Here is a 15,103-nt window from a genome sequence, read left to right as displayed (position 1 = left end):
CCCCCGGGACTGACCCCCCTGCAGGAACGAGCTGCTCTGAGAAGCTGCACAGAGTCCTCTCCTTTTCCTTCTGCCTCTCCAAGAACCTTCTGCTCCTCCCTGATGGATTCAGGCACTTTTCCCTTTAAACCCAACCACCTCCTGGCAGGTATTCCTTAAAAACCACCTCCCCTGCAGCTCTAATCTTTTAAACAAGCAGCAAACGAGGCCAGGGCTTTATTTTTATTTTTAACAAAGGGGTTTTTTATTGCACAAATAGAGGCTGAAATCCTTCTCTGTCCACGGAAAAAACGGAGATCCAGCTGAAGTGGATGTTTCTCTCCAGGGTTTTATTCCTCTGACACATCCTTCATCTCCAGGAAGGCTTCACCCTCCTGGGAAAGGAATCCAGCACGAGCTGCCAAGTGTCAGGAATTCTGCAGGGTGAGGAGAGAGCAGTGAGAGCACCAGGAATAAATCTGCTGGGGGAGAATTCCCTCCCTCCCCTCTATCCCAGCACGGAAGGACACGGCTGAGGGATGGCAGAATTTGGGAATGACCAGGCCCCCTGGGTGTCCTCTGGGAAATCAGGGATGTTTTAATGCCATTCACCAGGGGGGATGGCACAGGCTGGACATCCCACAGGCTCATCCCTGTGGGATGAGCTGCTGCAGAAATCCCTTGGGATGTGGGCTCTCCCAACAGAATTCCCTGGAAAACGCTGCACACACAGCATGGAATCACAGAATCATGGGATGGGTTGGGTTGGGAGGCACCTTAAAGCTCATCCAGTGGCACCCCCTGCCAGGGGCAGGGACACCTTCCATAGGCCAGGTTGCTCCAATCCTTATCCATCCCTGCAATTCCAGGGATGGGGAGCCCCCAGAGGGATTGGGATCACTCTGGTCACCTCATGCCAAGCAGCAGCTTTTGCTCCCTTGCAAGGGCAGCTCAATTTTCATCTGTTTTAGGGATAAAATTCCACGTAATCATTTGAATTGCAATGTAAATTGTAATTGAAATTGTAAAATGTAAGAAGGATAAAATCCCTCTGACTCCGCCTTCTCCTGTTTTCCCAGAAAACAGCAAAACTGATTCCCAAGAAAAGCTCCAAATCTGCCCAAATCCAAACCCTCCCTCGGAGCCAAACAGGAGACTGGAAAAACACCTTTGGTTGTGTTGGTTTTTCCCCTTTGCAAATGGTTCCCAGGGTTATTCCTCATTTCTAGGCACAGTTCCCAACCCTCGTTGCAGGGAATAAAACAAGGGGAAGGTTGGAAATAAAAGCTCCTGAACATTTTGGAAGGTTGGAAGTGGTTTCAGGTGTGAGGGAACAACCTGAGGAGGGGAAAGGAAGTTTTTTTAGCTGAATAACACGACATCAAACTCCCACTGAGCTCACACGGGGCAGGAAGAGAATTATAAAAATTCCCTTTTTTTTTTTGCATAACAGGGAGCAAAATGATACCAAAAAATCACAAACAAGTCAGGGAATAGAATCTGAGCACCAGGCAGGACTCATTTTAATAATGGATTTGATCCAAGGCTGCTTAAACTTGGAAAACAGGGCAGGAATTCTGCACTTGGGGAATGAAACCCCCAAATTTTAAGGAATGTGATGTTCATTTTGTTCTTTTTGTGCTGAGAGATGAGCAGTTTTCTCAGTGCATTATATATGGTGGATGTTATACCAAATAACCTGTTCCTTGGCATGGATTTGGCCTTCCCAGCTGAACTCCCAGCTTGTCAGGGATTTAACCAATCCAGAATGGCTGATTATTTTCTCATTAATTATGTGACTTGAGGCCAAGAGCTCTGATTGCATTTCCTGCCCCATTTCACCCTCTCTGGCAGCCCCAGCATTTCCTGGGCCTCAAAATCCAGGGAGATAAGGAGCAGAGAAGGAATATTGTGCTAAGACACCCTCAAACCTGAGCCTGGCTGCCAAGTTTAATTGGAATTCCAACTGAGATGGGCATGATTTGATGGTTCAAATGGCACAATCCAACCCCAAAATAATGGGATTAACGTGTCAGTGCCACGAGGGAAGAGCAGGATGTGGAATAAATTCCATACCTGAGGGACTCTTCAATCCTCCTTCTTCTCTGCTTCTCCTTTCAGCTTCTCTTCCCGTTCCCTCTTCAGTTTTTCCTCAATTTTTTTGCTCTGGTACATTTTCACCCCAGCAAACGCCAAGCAGAGGATCAATGTTTTAGCTGCCAAAATGTACATCAGCAATGGGAAATTCTCCAGAGCCTGGAATGCCAAAGAATAGATGGAGGCACTTACTGGAACACTTGGATAATTCCAAATGCATTTACAGGGATGTTCTAAAGCTCCCCTCCAGCAACAGCATTTATCCAGGTGCTGAAAAGGCTCCTCTGTCCAAGGGTTTTTATTCCTGCAGGGAACTTTAAAGCAGGCAGATCAACAATTAGGGGAAAAACCAAAGACAAATCCCCTTCACTCAAGTTGTACCTGAATGTAAAAAAATGGAGAAGCCCCCTGGGACAGGTCTGGGTTGGTTTTGCAGCCAATGGAATATTCCCAGGACCTGGAGCTGGAAAAGGGCTTGGGCTGGATGAGCCCTGGGGGTCCCTCCCAGCTCAGGATATTCCATGATTCCATGATAACATTGTGAACTTGGAATATTTGCTGTACTCTCAGCCTTCCAGCACCTCATAAAGCTGCCTGGACATCATCAAACTACTGGATTTGGGAAAAGCCTTGGATCCATAGGCTCAGAAAAACAACAGCAGCTTCCTCATATATTAAAAGTGGGAATCTGTCCAAGTCAACAGCTCTGTAACAGCAGGAAAGTAAAGCCAGGGCTGGGGGTTGGCACTGCTGTCCTGATAAATGGCTTGATTAACATGTTAAATTGTTAATCATGGAATCATGGAATGGTTTGGGTTGGAAGGGACCTTGAAGACCATCTTGTTCCAACCCCAACACCTTCCAATATCCCAGGTTGCTCCAACCTGGCCTGGGACACTTCCAGGGATCCAGGGGCAGCCACAGCTTCTCTGGGAATTCAATTCCAGCCCCTCACCACAGTCACAGGGAAGAATTCCCAATATCCCATCTCTCCCTGCCCTCTGACAGTTTGAAGCCATTCCCTGTGTCCTGTCCCTCCATCCCTAGGAAATAGTCTCTCCCCATCTTTCCTGGAGCCCCTTCAGGCCCTGCAAGGCCACAATCAGGTCCCCCCAAAGCTTCTCCTCTCCAGGCTGAACAATCCCAGCTCTCCCAGCCTTTCCTCCCAGCAGAGCTGCTCCAGCCCTCAGACCCTCTTGGTGGCCTCCAAGAGGTCACTGCACGAGGTCCCTCAACCATTGCTGGGCCTCACACACGACCCTGCAGAGTCTTTGTGGCCCCAAAACACCAAAACACACGGTGGGGAAAACCCCCTGCAGGGACAGAAGGAGCTGAGGGAAAAGCCTGGGAAGAGGGAAGGCAGGAGGACAGAGCAGTGCCCGGGGCTGAAGTGGCCCAACAGCAAATCCTGGGGCCACAGAGACCACCCGGAGCAAGGAAGGACAACGACAAATGCCCGGGAGTGGGGGGGGAAAACAACCCCTGCCCTGGGCAAGGAAACCCCCTTCCAACACAGAACCCACCCACTGCTGGGAACAGCAGCAATTCCCTGCTTTAGGAATTCCCTGCTTTAGGAATTCCCTGCTTTAGGAATTCCCTGCTTCCTCACAGGGAATCATTCTAATTCTTAATAATTCCTCTTATTATTTCGCAGAGCTCATCTTCCCCCTTCTCCCCTCTGGGTCACCAGACACGGAGCTGCATCTCCATCCACCCCCAGGAAAGCACAGAAATGCTTTTAAAACACAAGAATTCCCAACAATTGGCACAAAGAGTCGTTCCCAGCATCCCACGGGATGACTGACGGGAGCTCCCGGCCAATATTTGACTTTCCAGGTGAGATTAGATTGAGCTTTTCACTGAATATACACAGAAAGTGTGCAGTGCAAGGCACTTCTGTCACGTCCAGCAGGCTGGAGGCTGCTCTCTTTTGGAGATCATCCCCTTATTATCCAGTGGAATTTGGAAATCCCCAGTGAATCTCCTGGAAAAGGACACGGGGAAAGGTGAGTTTCTCTCCGTAATTATTTCCCATTGGAAGAGCACGGCAAGTTTTGTTCTGAATCAAAGCAAAAGCAGAGATTTCACAGATTTCTACAGACACAGCAGCTTTAGGAATGTGGAACAGCCTCACCTTCCAGTTGAATGCCACCATCTCGGCCGCGGGGTGACACCGACTCCGGCACACGCGTCACGCTCCTGAAGTCACACGGGGGGGCGGGATCATCTTGGAGAAATGGGAATTAAAGCCAAATCAGATCTTGGAGAAATGGGGATTAAAGTTAAAAGAGAATTAGACAACCTGCTTCCACCCAGCAGGACAACCCTGCACCTCCAGCGGGCTCGTGTGCCCGGCAGTGTCTCGGCTTCCCAAATGACCCCCCCTGGGCTTTTTTGGGAGCTGAGTGACAGGAGCAGCGTCCCTGTGGAAGGACAGGGGGTTTGACAGGCCCTGGACAGGTGGCAGGGCTGGGATTCCACAGCCCAGCAGCTCCCCCTTGGAAAACACAGCTTTGGGAAGCTCCACCCTGTGCCTGGGTGGTGCCTGAGAGCTCCAGGACACCAAGGCTCCCAGAAGAGCTTCTCGTGGTTTCCCAGCCCACCTGCCCTGTTTGGAGCCTGAATGCCCAATAAATTCGGGAATCTACCCTGATTTACCACTTCTCTCTGATTTACTAATGAGTTAACTCCTCCACATTAAAACTGTAACTTCAATTAAATCCTCCACGCTGAAAATAACACCTTAGCAAAGACACCACTCCCTGGGTGGGCAACACACATTCCAGGGATGAGTTCCTGAGGGTTGGGAAGTGCCTGAGAAACCAGGAGTCAAACAAGTGCTCTGTTCAGACAGAAGATGTTCTCATTTCCCCAGCCAGGGAATCCTCTTCCCTCCTTTTCCCACAGCTGCAAACCCTCCCTTCCAGCTGGGACATCCCCCTGGAGAGACACTCCAGAGACACTGTTCTGGAGATCCAACCATATCCAAGTTCCCTTATTTTTCTGTTGAGGAAATGTCAGGACAGGTGAACTAAGGACACCTCCAAACCCAGGTGTTTGGACTTCATGGCATCATGGAATCACAGACTGCTCTGGGTTGGAAGGGACCTTAAAGACCATCTTGTTCCAGCCCTGGACACCTTCCACTCTCCCAGGTTGCTCCAAGCTCCAACCTGGCCTTGGACACTTCCAGGGATCCAGGGGCAGCCACAGCTTCTCTGGGAATTCTATCCCAGCTCCTCAGCACCCTCACAGGGAAGAATTCCTTCCCAACATCCCATCTAACCCTGTTCTCCTTCAGATTAAAACCATTCCCCTTGTCCTGGTGCTCCAGACCCTTGGAAAAAGTTCCTCTCCATCTTTCTTTTAGGAATTTCTGATGTTGCCTCCACAATTCCAGCAACCATTCAGACATGAAGTCCCCTGCCTGATGGGCACAAGAAAAATCCCACAGCAGAGCAGAATCTGGTTCCCAGGGCAGGATTCAGAAGGTTTTGGATGCTCCTCAAAAATCCAAGTGATCCAAACCTGACCCGATCCAAAGGGACCACGTGGGGTGTCCTCACCTCAAAACACTTGGTTGGGATTATTCAGCCCTTGGTTGGGATTATTCAGCCAACACTGCTGGAATATTCCGGCTCTGCTGAGAGAGGAGCTGGAATCTGCCTGGACTGTGTGTCCCTCAGGAGTCACACAGGATGGGAAGTAAAGAAATTCTCCCTGTGTTCTCAAGAGTGGGGTTTTGATCCAAAATCATGGAATGGGTTGGGTTGGAAGGGACCCTAAAGATCATCTCATTCCAATCCTGCACAACTTCCACCAGCCCAGGTTGCTCCAAGCCCTGTCCAATCTGGCCTTGGACACTTCCAGGGATGGGACATTCCCATCCTCTCTGTGCCAGGGCCTCACCACCCTCACAGCCAAGAATGTCTTCCTCAAATCCAATCTACCCCAGCCCTCCTTCAGCTCAAGGCCATTCCCCCTTGTCCTGTGACTCCATGCCCTTGTCCAAAGTCTCTCTCCAGCCTTCTTTATAATCCCAAAACATTTCCTGGGAGAGCTGACACTTGGGATATCTGTTCCCTCCATGCTGCATTCCCACATCCTGTGCCACCAACCTCCAGTGGCCAAGGACTTCTCCTCATTCCACCTCTTGACTCTTCCAGGCTCCATTTGATCCTGCCCTTTTGGAATATGAAACCCCAGGAGTGAAAAACGTGGGTGAAGCTGGAGCACAGAGCAGGGAGAAGAAAGTGGGAAGAGGAGGGGAAAAAGCCAGGATTTTGCCCAGAGATGCTGTGGACTCCCCACCCCTGGAAGTGCCCAAGGCCAGCTTGGACAGGGCTTGGAGCAATCTGGGATAGTGGAAGGTGTCCAGGATTGGAACTGGATGATCTTTAAAGCCCATTCCAACCCAAACCATTCCAGGGGTCGATGACAATCCAACATTTCTCAGCACTGGGGTTGTCAATCCAGGAGCACAAAAGCTCAGACACCCAAGGTTGTGGTATCTTAAAAGCCTGTGGGCAAATAAACAGCTGGAATTTTGTGTTTGCCCTTTCCTGAGGCTGATAAGGCCCAGATAGGAGCAGGGAACACATCCACAGGCAGGCATTGTTCATTCCCCAGGCAAATCCCTGGCCAAACACTCCTGGGCCCCACAGAAGGCCAGGGTTACCTTCACTGCCAAGCAAGGAGGTCTCGTGTGGAGCCACGTGAGGGAAAAACAGGAGCACCAGGCTCTGCCTGGAGCCCTGACACATATTCCAGGATGGATGCTCCATGAGAATCCAACACGGCATCAAATGGAATCAGTCTCCCATGTGTTCACTGGGATTGCAGCTCCCAATCCCTCCCTGTTCCCTCAGGGGTGCAGATCAAACTCCCGCAGTGGGAAAGGAGAGGCTTTGCCCACATCCCACCTCAGCACTGCACTGGAAGTTCTCCGGGAGCTCCAAACGCTGTGGGATCCTCTGGGTCGTGTCCTCAGCAGGCCCAAGGGCTGCACCAAGCCCCGAGCCTGGCTTAGCTGATCCCAGCCCCGGGATCTCTGCACGACGTTGTGCAGCACGGACCGTCCCAGCTGGGCCCCGGTGAGGTGGGAAGCCTGTGGTGGAGCCCAGAACTGAATCCAGGTCTCTCAGCCACTGGATTACAGCTCCAGTCCACCACAGGGAACACATCCCAGCCCACCTCCCATGGCATCGTTGGCCAGAGCACGGATTGACCGCCAGAGAACATCCACACGACCACGTGGGAACTCATTGACCCACTGGAGTTGTCTTGGCTGGACATCCCACTCTGCCAACAGCTCCAGCCACCCAACTAACCCTGGGACACTCCTTTGGGGATTTTGAACAGCTCCATTGGATCCACTTGGTTACAAAAGTCACGAGGCCTCAGAGAGCACCAACCACCGACTGCACTGGAAGGGGATGTGCTGAGCTGGAAAAGGGGTTTCACTCCTCAAGGACAGGCGGGATGGGGCTTGGAGCAACCTGGGCTAGTGGAAGGTGTGGCAGGGAGTGGAATGAGATGGGATTTAAGCTCAAACCAGCCCAAACCACTCCGTGGTTCTGATTTTGGATCAACTGAAGGAACTCAAGGTTCCAACTGAAAACAATTAAATAAACACCGAGAGCCACATAAGATCTTCACACCTGACAAAGCTGAAATGAAAACATCAGTGATTCCTCTGGCAGCTCCTCACGGGCTCCAAACTGTGGAAAATAAGAAGGGAGCAGATGGGATGGGATGGATCAGTCACAGTGCCTGGATTAAAGGCAGATCCCGAGCAGAAATGCCAGTGGCATCTCAGCTGTTCCATCCTGGCTCCCAGGGCAGCATTAGGGCCAGGAAGAAGATCCCAGGGCTGGAGCCCCTCTGCTCTGGAGCCAGGCTGGGAGTGTTCATCTGGAGAAGAGAAGGCTCCAGGGAGACCTGAGAGCCCCTTCCAGGGCCTAAAGGGGCTCCAGGAGAGCTGGAGAGGGACTGGGGACAAGGGGGAATGGCTTCCCAGTGCCAGAGGGCAGGGTTAGATGGGATATTGGGAAGGAATTCTTGGCTGTGAGGGTGGGGGGGCCCTGGCACAGGTTGCCCAGAGAAGCTGTGGCGATCCCTGGAAGTGTCCAAGGCCAGGCTGGACGGGGCTTGGAGCAACTTGGGCTGGTGGAAGGTGTCCCTGTCCGTGGCAGGGAATGGAATGAGATGATCCTTAAGGGCCTTTCCAGCCCAAACCCTGGTGTGGTTCTGTCCCACCTTGGGAAGGGTCTGCAGGAGGCACCTCCCCTGAGCCCAGCCCAGCTCTGCCCCGGGCTGGAGAACAAGGAATGGGGACTGGAGAGCAAGGAATGGGGACTGGAGAGTAAGAGAGGGGGTGGAGAACAGGGAAGGGGGGGGAATAGCAAGGAAGAGGGATGGAGAGGAAGGAAGAGGGATGGAGAGGAAGGAAGAGGGATGGAGAGGAAGGAAGAGGGATGGAGAGGAAGGAAGAGGGATGGAGAGGAAGGAGGGGGGATGGAGAGCAAGGAGGGGGGATGGAGAGTAAGGAAGGGAGATGGAGAGCAAGGAGGGGGATGGAGAGCAAGGAGGGGGATGGAGAGCAAGGAGGGGGATGGAGAGCAAGGAGGATGGAGAGCGAGGAAGAGGAAAAGGAGAACAAGGAAGAGGCTGGAGAGAAAGGAGAAGGGCCTGGAGAACAAGGAAACCAGGAAGGGAGGCTGGAGAGTAAGGAAGAGGGCTGGAGAGCAAGGCAGGTATGGAGAGCAAAGAAGAGGGGAAGAAGATCAAGCAAGGGGGGATGGAGAACAAGGAAGGGGATGGAGAGCAAGGAGGAGGGGGTTGAAAAACAAGGAAGAGGGATGGAGAACAAGGCCTGGAGGGTAAGGAAGGGGTCTGGTGAACACGGAGGGGGGGCTGGAGAGCAAGGAAACAAGGAAGGGAGGGGAGAGAAAAGTAAAGAAGGGAGGGGGGAGAAGAACAAGGAAGGGGGTTGAAGAACAAGGGGGGGATGGAGAGCAAGGAGGGGGGTGGAGAAGGGTCAGAGGAAGGTCGGCTGGGCAGGAGGACAGGCAGGGTGGGCAGGGGCCAGGAGGAGGACAGGCAGGGCCGGGTGGGAGGGCAGGCACGACAGGCAGGGGTGGGCAGGAGGACAGACAGGGTGAGCAGGGGCCGGGCAGGGCGGGCAGGGCAGGCAGGAGGACAGGCAGGCCGGGCGGGTGGAAGGACAGACAGGACAGGCAGGGGCCGGGTAGGAGGTCAGGCAGGACAGGCAGGGCAGGCAGGGCAGGGCAGGGCAGGCAGGAGGACAGGCAGGGCCGGGTGGGAGGGCAGGCAGGGTGGGTGGGAGGGCAGGAGGACAGGCAGGGCGAGCAGGGCCGGGCAGGAGGACGGGCAGGAGGGCAGGCAGGGCCGGGCGGGAGGCGGCGCAGGCCGCGGGCAGCGCAGCGCTCCGGGCAGGGCCCTCGGTGCCCTCTCCCCCTCCGGGCCGGTCCCCCGGGGCTCCGTGAGGGGAGGGCAGGCCCAGGGACGCGTGTCCTACCTCACGGGGCGGCCATGGCGGGCAGGACACGGGGACAGGGGGACACGGGAACGGCAGGAACTGTGGGAACTGCAGCTCCCGGCAGCCCCGGGAAGGGGCCGCTCCGCCCGCCCAGCGTGAGGCTGAGCCCGCCCCGAGCAGCGCGGCTGCTTCCCGGGCATGGATGGAGCTGTGGGGCGGCCATTCCCTGGGCTGATCCCCCAGCGTGGGCAGCAGGGCAGGGGGGGATTGTGCCCCTCTGCCCCCTTGGGTGAGACCCCCCTGCAGAGCTGCTCCAGCCCTGGGGAACAGCCCAGCAAGGACATGGAGCTGCTGGAGAGAGGCCAGAGCAGGAACCAAGAGGATCCCAGGGCTGGAGCAGCTCTGCTGGGAGGAAAGGCTGGGAGAGCTGGGATTGTTCAGCCTGGAGAGGAGAAGCTTTGGGGGGAACTGATTGTGGCCTTGCAGGGCCTGAAGGAGCTCCAGGAAAGATGGAGAGAGACTATTTCCAAGGGCTGGAGTGACGGGACAAGGGGGAATGGCTTCAAACTGCCAGAGAGTAGGGTTAGATGAGATATTGGGATTTATATACTAGGAAGAAATTTCTCCCTGTGAGGGTGGGGAGGCCCTGGCCCAGGTTGCCCAGAGAAGCTGTGGCTGCCCCTTGATCCCTGGAAGTGTCCAAGGCCAGGTTGGACGGGGCTTGGAGCAACCTGGGCTGGTGGAAGGTGTCCAGCCTGGCCTTGGACACTTCCAGGGATCCAGGGGCAGCCACAGCTGCTCTGGGCAACCTGGGCCAGGGCCTCCCCACCCTCATAGGGAGAAATTCCTTCCCAATATCCCATCTATTCCTGCCCTCTGCCAGTTTGAAGCCATTCCCCCTTGTCCTGGCCCTCCATTCCTTGGAAATAGTCTCTCACCATCTTTCCTGGAGCCCCTTTAGGCCCTGCAAGAGGCTCTGAGGTCTCCTTGGAGCCTTCTCCAGGCTGAACACCCCCAGCTCTCCCAGCCTTTCCTCCCAGCAGAGCTGCTCCAGCCCTGGGATCCTCTTGGTTCCTGCTCTGGCCTCTCTCCAGCAGCTCCATGTCCTTGCTGGGCTGTTCCCCAGGGCTGGAGCAGCTCTGCAGGGGGGTCTCACAGGAGCAGAGGGGGAGAACCCCTTCCCTTGACCTTCTGGTCATGCCTCTCGTGCACCTCCAGCACATCTGGCCCGTGACAGCTTCTGCTGTGCCAAATCTCCAGACCAGTCTCCAAAATGAGCCAAAGCTTCCCAATGAGAAGCAGCCCCTTTTTTCATTTATTTTTTAACACGAGCAAAGCAAAAACTGTCCAAAAACGTGGCACCAGCCAAAACCTTCCAATAACAAACAAGCCCACAGGACAGCCAGCCAGCTCTGGAAATGTGACTTGAAGTGGTTTAAGTCTGGCAGGAGCTAAACCCAAAGCCTTACAAATTGAAACGTGTTTTAATGGTAGAAGTGACACCACTTCTGCTTCTCATTACCCCCCGAGAGTTGTGATACTTCAGCCTCACAGAAGGCAAAGCATCTTGGAAACCCGTTTCCCAGCCAGTGGAAAGGAGGAATCAGTATGAGAATCCCTCAGGAAGCATAGAAATGGGACAGCTTTGATGGCTGGGTGTGGAAATTTGGGGTGTGAAAGCCAGAAGGTGAAATCTGGGTGGTTTCAACCGAGCCCTCACTGGTGACAGACATCTGGTTATGAGCAGATGTCATCCAAACGCATCCCAGATTCCTCTGGAAAACCAAGGAGCAGCAGGAGGGTCAGCTTGGCCAGCTACAGGCTTGAAGCCAGGGGATGAACCTCTGGAAGCTGCCTCAGATGCCCAGGACGTGCTCTTGGATGAGGCTTTTAGTTGAGCAGCTTTCCTACAAACCAGCCTTGTCGGGAGGCCCTGAGTCAACCTTTGCTGCCAAGGAATAATGGCATGGAAATGGGAGTCAGAGCATTAAAAACTGGTTTGGAGTGAATGCGTGGAGGGATAAGTTGCCTCCTGTGATTCACATCCCAACCCATTGTTCACTCAATAAATGGAGATTGGAGATTTTCCTCTATATTTGCGAGTTATTTTTAAGCCGGGCTTAAGGCGTTCGGTTTAGCTCTAAGTCAGCATTTCACAAATTCGCAGTTATTCCGAGGTGGGAACATGCAGAGCTGCTTCTGGATTTGGAAAAAAAGATGCCAAAATCATCAAATTATTCGTTCTCTTGGTTTTATTTTCCCGAAGAACAGAAAATCTCAGAGCGAAGCACAAACAGACATTTTTTCCTGGGAATTTCACAAGGGGCTGTGCCAAGGTCCTCATGGGAACCAGTAAGGTGGACTGGGAACCAGTAAGACTGGTTGGGAACCAGTAAGGTGGATTGGGACCAGTAAGGTTGATGGGAACCAGTAAGGTGGACTGGGAACCAGTAAGGTGGATGGGAACCAGTAAGACTGATTGGAAACCAGTAAGGTTGATGGGAACCAGTAAGACTGATTTGGAACCAGTAAGGTGAATTGGGAACCAGTAAGGTTGATGGGAACCAGTAAGGTGGGTTGGGAACCAGTAAAGTGGACTGGGAACCAGTAAGACTGATTGGGAACCAGTAAGGTGAACTGGGAACCAGTAAGACTGATTGGGAACCAGTAAGGTGGATGGGAACCAGTAAGGTGGATTGGGAACCAGTAAGGTTGATGGGAACCAGTCAGGTTGATGGGAACCAGTAAGGTGGATGGGAACCAGTAAGGTGGATGGGAACCAGTAAGGTGGACTGGGAACCAGTAGAGTGGGTTGGGAACCAGTAAGGTGAATTGGGAACCAGTCAGGTTGATGGGAACCAGTAAGATTGATTGGGAACCAGTAAGGTGGATTGGGAACCAGTAAGGTGGATGGGAACCAGTAAGGTCGATGGGAACCAGTAGAGTTGGTTTCCTCCGTTATACCTCGACCTGTGTGTTAATTTAACGAACAGTTTCCCAGGTTTTCATAATGCCAGTGGGTTCCCAGTGTGTGACTCCCTGATTTCCTCACCGCCGTCGTTTCCCGAAACTCAGGGCGACTCGGGGCTCGTTTTATCCCTCGCTCCCGGATTTTCATGGATCAGCACCTGGTTCTTGTACTTCTCTCCCCAGTCCTCCACGATGTACTGGTGATAGGGGTCGTTGGAGTGCTCCCTCCTCTTGGACTTCACGGTGCTCACCAGGATGGCCACGATGATGAAGGAGAACATCCCGATCATCACCATCAGGTACAGGATGACGTAGTCGAAGTTCTCGGCCGCCACCTGGGCCTGCAGCTTGGTCGCCGCCTCCGTCATGTTCCTCCTCCAGCCGTTCATGTAGCTGAGAAAGGTGTCCTTGAAAACGTCCTCCACCGCCCACGTGAGGTTCTTCACCTCGGCCATCCTCGCTGCGGACAACACAACGCTCATTTTAATCAGATGGCAGTGATCAAAGAGTTGCACTGCTGTGTTTGGTCTGCGTGAGGACAATTCATGACCAACACCCCCTCTGCTGCTTGGAAGGGCCATTTTAAGGCAGCTGAGAATCCCCAGTCTGAGGGGTTGTGGTGGGGAAAAAAGGATTTTTCCCCCTGGAGTTAAAAAAAATGGTAACTCCCAAAGGGGTGGGATCTCTTGATGTTGACCCAATCAGTGCCCCTGCAAAATTTAAACCTATCACACCAGACTGGAAAAGAAGGATGAGGATGTTGTTGGAGGGAGAAGAGATTTGATCCAATGTAAATATATTGCTTTACCATAGGAGAGATAGTTAGGATTGTGTATATAATGTATTATAATATTTATTTGTGTAATGACTGTAATATAATTCCTTTCCCCCCCCCATATTGAGTCTTGTGTTGTGTCTGGAAAACCCCTTTCACACTGGGGTGAGTTGTGGGAGGGGGGCTTGGACTCGGAAATTGGATTTTTGGGGGTCTCAAACCACGACAGGGGTTCAGTGTGTTCAGAGACCCAGTGGGGTCTTGGAATGGTTGGGATTGGGAGGGACCTTGAATATCATCCAGTTCCAACCCCCAACACCTTCCACTGGACCAGGTTGCTTCAACCTGGCCTTGGACACTTCCAGGGATGGGGCATCACAACCTCTCTGTGCCAGGGCCTCTCCACCCTCCCAGCCAGGAATTCCTTCCCAATATCCCATCTAACTCTGCCCTCTGGCAGTTTGAAGCCATTCCCCTTGTCCTGTCCCTCCAGCCCTTGGAAATAGTCTCTCTCCATCTTTCCTGGAGCTCCTTCAGGCCCTGCAAGGCCACAATCAGTTCCCCCCAAAGCTTCTCCTCTCCAGGCTGAACAATCCCAGCTCTCCCAGCCTTTCCTCCCAGCAGAGCTGCTCCAGCCCTCAGACCCTCTTGGTGGCCTCCAAGAGGTCACTGCACGAGGTCCCTCAACCATTGCTGGGCCTCACACACGACCCTGCAGAGTCTTTGTGGCCCCAAAACACCAAAACACACGGTGGGGAAAACCCCCTGCAGGGACAGAAGCAACTGCGGGAAAAGCCTGGGAAGAGGGAAGGCAGGAGGACAGAGCAGTGCCCGGGGCTGAAGTGTCCCAACAGCAAATCCTGGGGCCACAGAGACCACCCGGAGCAAGGAAGGACAACGACAAATCCCAGCTCTTCTCCAGGCTGAACAATCCCAGCTCTCCCAGCCTTTCCTCCCAGCAGAGCTGCTCCAGCCCTGGGATCATCCAGGTGGCCTCCAAGAGGTCTCTTTGCTCTGTGGGAAGCTTTGCTGAGGGCCAGGGAGTTTGGGCCCCCCTGAGCCACCTCAGGGGGGTTGAGGGACAGTCCCTTCCCTACAGACGGGAGACACCAAGAGCAGAAGGATTTCTCCTGAGGAGAAGCCAAAGCAGAGGTCAGGTCCTCTAAGGGCTGGCAGGTTCCACTCCAGCCACTTCCCGGGGGTTCTCAGGGAGGGATGGGACCTTCCCACCCAGGGCGAGGCTGATCCTCATCCCTATGGACACAGGGAAGTGAATTCCTTCTATTCTTCAGGCCAACCAAACCCTCCAAGCTGTGGAAAGCTCCCAAAAAGAGCCACTTGATCTCAGGTCAATCCTCCAGCCACGAGGAGTTTGCTGCAGCCTGGGGCAAGAGGGGGTGGATTTTCAGCATTCATAGGAAATTTGGGGGATCTTTCAAACTGGAATTTGGGAATTCCTTGGATTTTGGGCCCAGCCTTGTGGCACACACAGAAGGATGAAGGTCCACATGCAGATTACACTGAATTATATGAATTCAGATTATACTGACATTATACTCTCACACATGCTCAGGCATAGAGGATAAAGGCAATTAATGAAATTATAAGCAAATATAAATACAAACTACCTTGAAACTTTTCTCTCTGTAAAATTTCTCTGCTTTTGCTTTGATTCAGAACAAAAATTGCTCTATTCTTCCAATAGAAAATAATTACGGAGAGAAACTCACCTTTCCCCCTGTCCTTTTCCAGGAGATTCACTGGGGATTTCCAAATTCCAC

The 15,103-nt window shown here is 53.1% G+C and overlaps 2 protein-coding genes across 3 annotated transcripts; both read right to left on the bottom strand.

Annotated features, from left to right (window-relative positions):
* Positions 1-208: 208 nt before the first annotated feature.
* SMIM11A (small integral membrane protein 11A) lies at positions 209-9,705 on the bottom strand. Of its 2 annotated transcripts, none has more exons than XM_027716746.2 (4): positions 9,617-9,705; positions 4,211-4,303; positions 2,056-2,235; positions 209-416 (listed from the first exon to the last, which is right to left on the bottom strand). In XM_027716746.2, the coding sequence occupies exons 2-3, from the start codon at positions 4,229-4,231 to the stop codon at positions 2,068-2,070; spliced, it is 189 nt and encodes a 62-aa protein (XP_027572547.1). In that variant the 5' UTR covers positions 4,232-4,303; positions 9,617-9,705; the 3' UTR covers positions 209-416; positions 2,056-2,067. The 2 variants fall into 2 exon arrangements, with proteins under 2 accessions (XP_027572547.1, XP_027572546.1); XM_027716745.2 differs by lacking the exon at positions 9,617-9,705 and adding an exon at positions 7,737-7,796 and having other exon boundaries at positions 4,211-4,336.
* A 2,118-nt stretch (positions 9,706-11,823) lies between these two features.
* Positions 11,824-13,002, bottom strand: KCNE2 (potassium voltage-gated channel subfamily E regulatory subunit 2). The gene has a single exon (XM_027716743.2). The coding sequence runs from the start codon at positions 13,000-13,002 to the stop codon at positions 12,649-12,651; it is 354 nt and encodes a 117-aa protein (XP_027572544.1). The 3' UTR covers positions 11,824-12,648.
* Positions 13,003-15,103: the final 2,101 nt, after the last annotated feature.

The sequence above is a fragment of the Pipra filicauda genome, unplaced genomic scaffold, assembly GCF_003945595.2.
Source record: "Pipra filicauda isolate LSUMZ 115617 unplaced genomic scaffold, ASM394559v2 scaffold633_size201376_pilon, whole genome shotgun sequence".
In the NCBI taxonomy this organism is placed as follows: Eukaryota; Metazoa; Chordata; class Aves; order Passeriformes; family Pipridae; genus Pipra; species Pipra filicauda.
This window is presented reverse-complemented; position numbering and strand designations above follow the sequence as displayed.

What these genes read in the sequence shown, in the direction of transcription:
- SMIM11A (XM_027716746.2), bottom strand. Translation starts at nt 4,231, where the DNA reads ATGGTGGCATTCAACTGGAAG. An exon ending in TGGTGGCATTCAACTGGAAG is followed by an intron (nt 2,236 to 4,210) that starts GTGAGGCTGTTC and finishes TTGGCATTCCAG; the next exon opens with GCTCTGGAGAATTTCCCATT.
- KCNE2 (XM_027716743.2), bottom strand. Translation starts at nt 13,002, where the DNA reads ATGGCCGAGGTGAAGAACCTCACGTGGGCGGTGGAGGACGTTTTCAAG.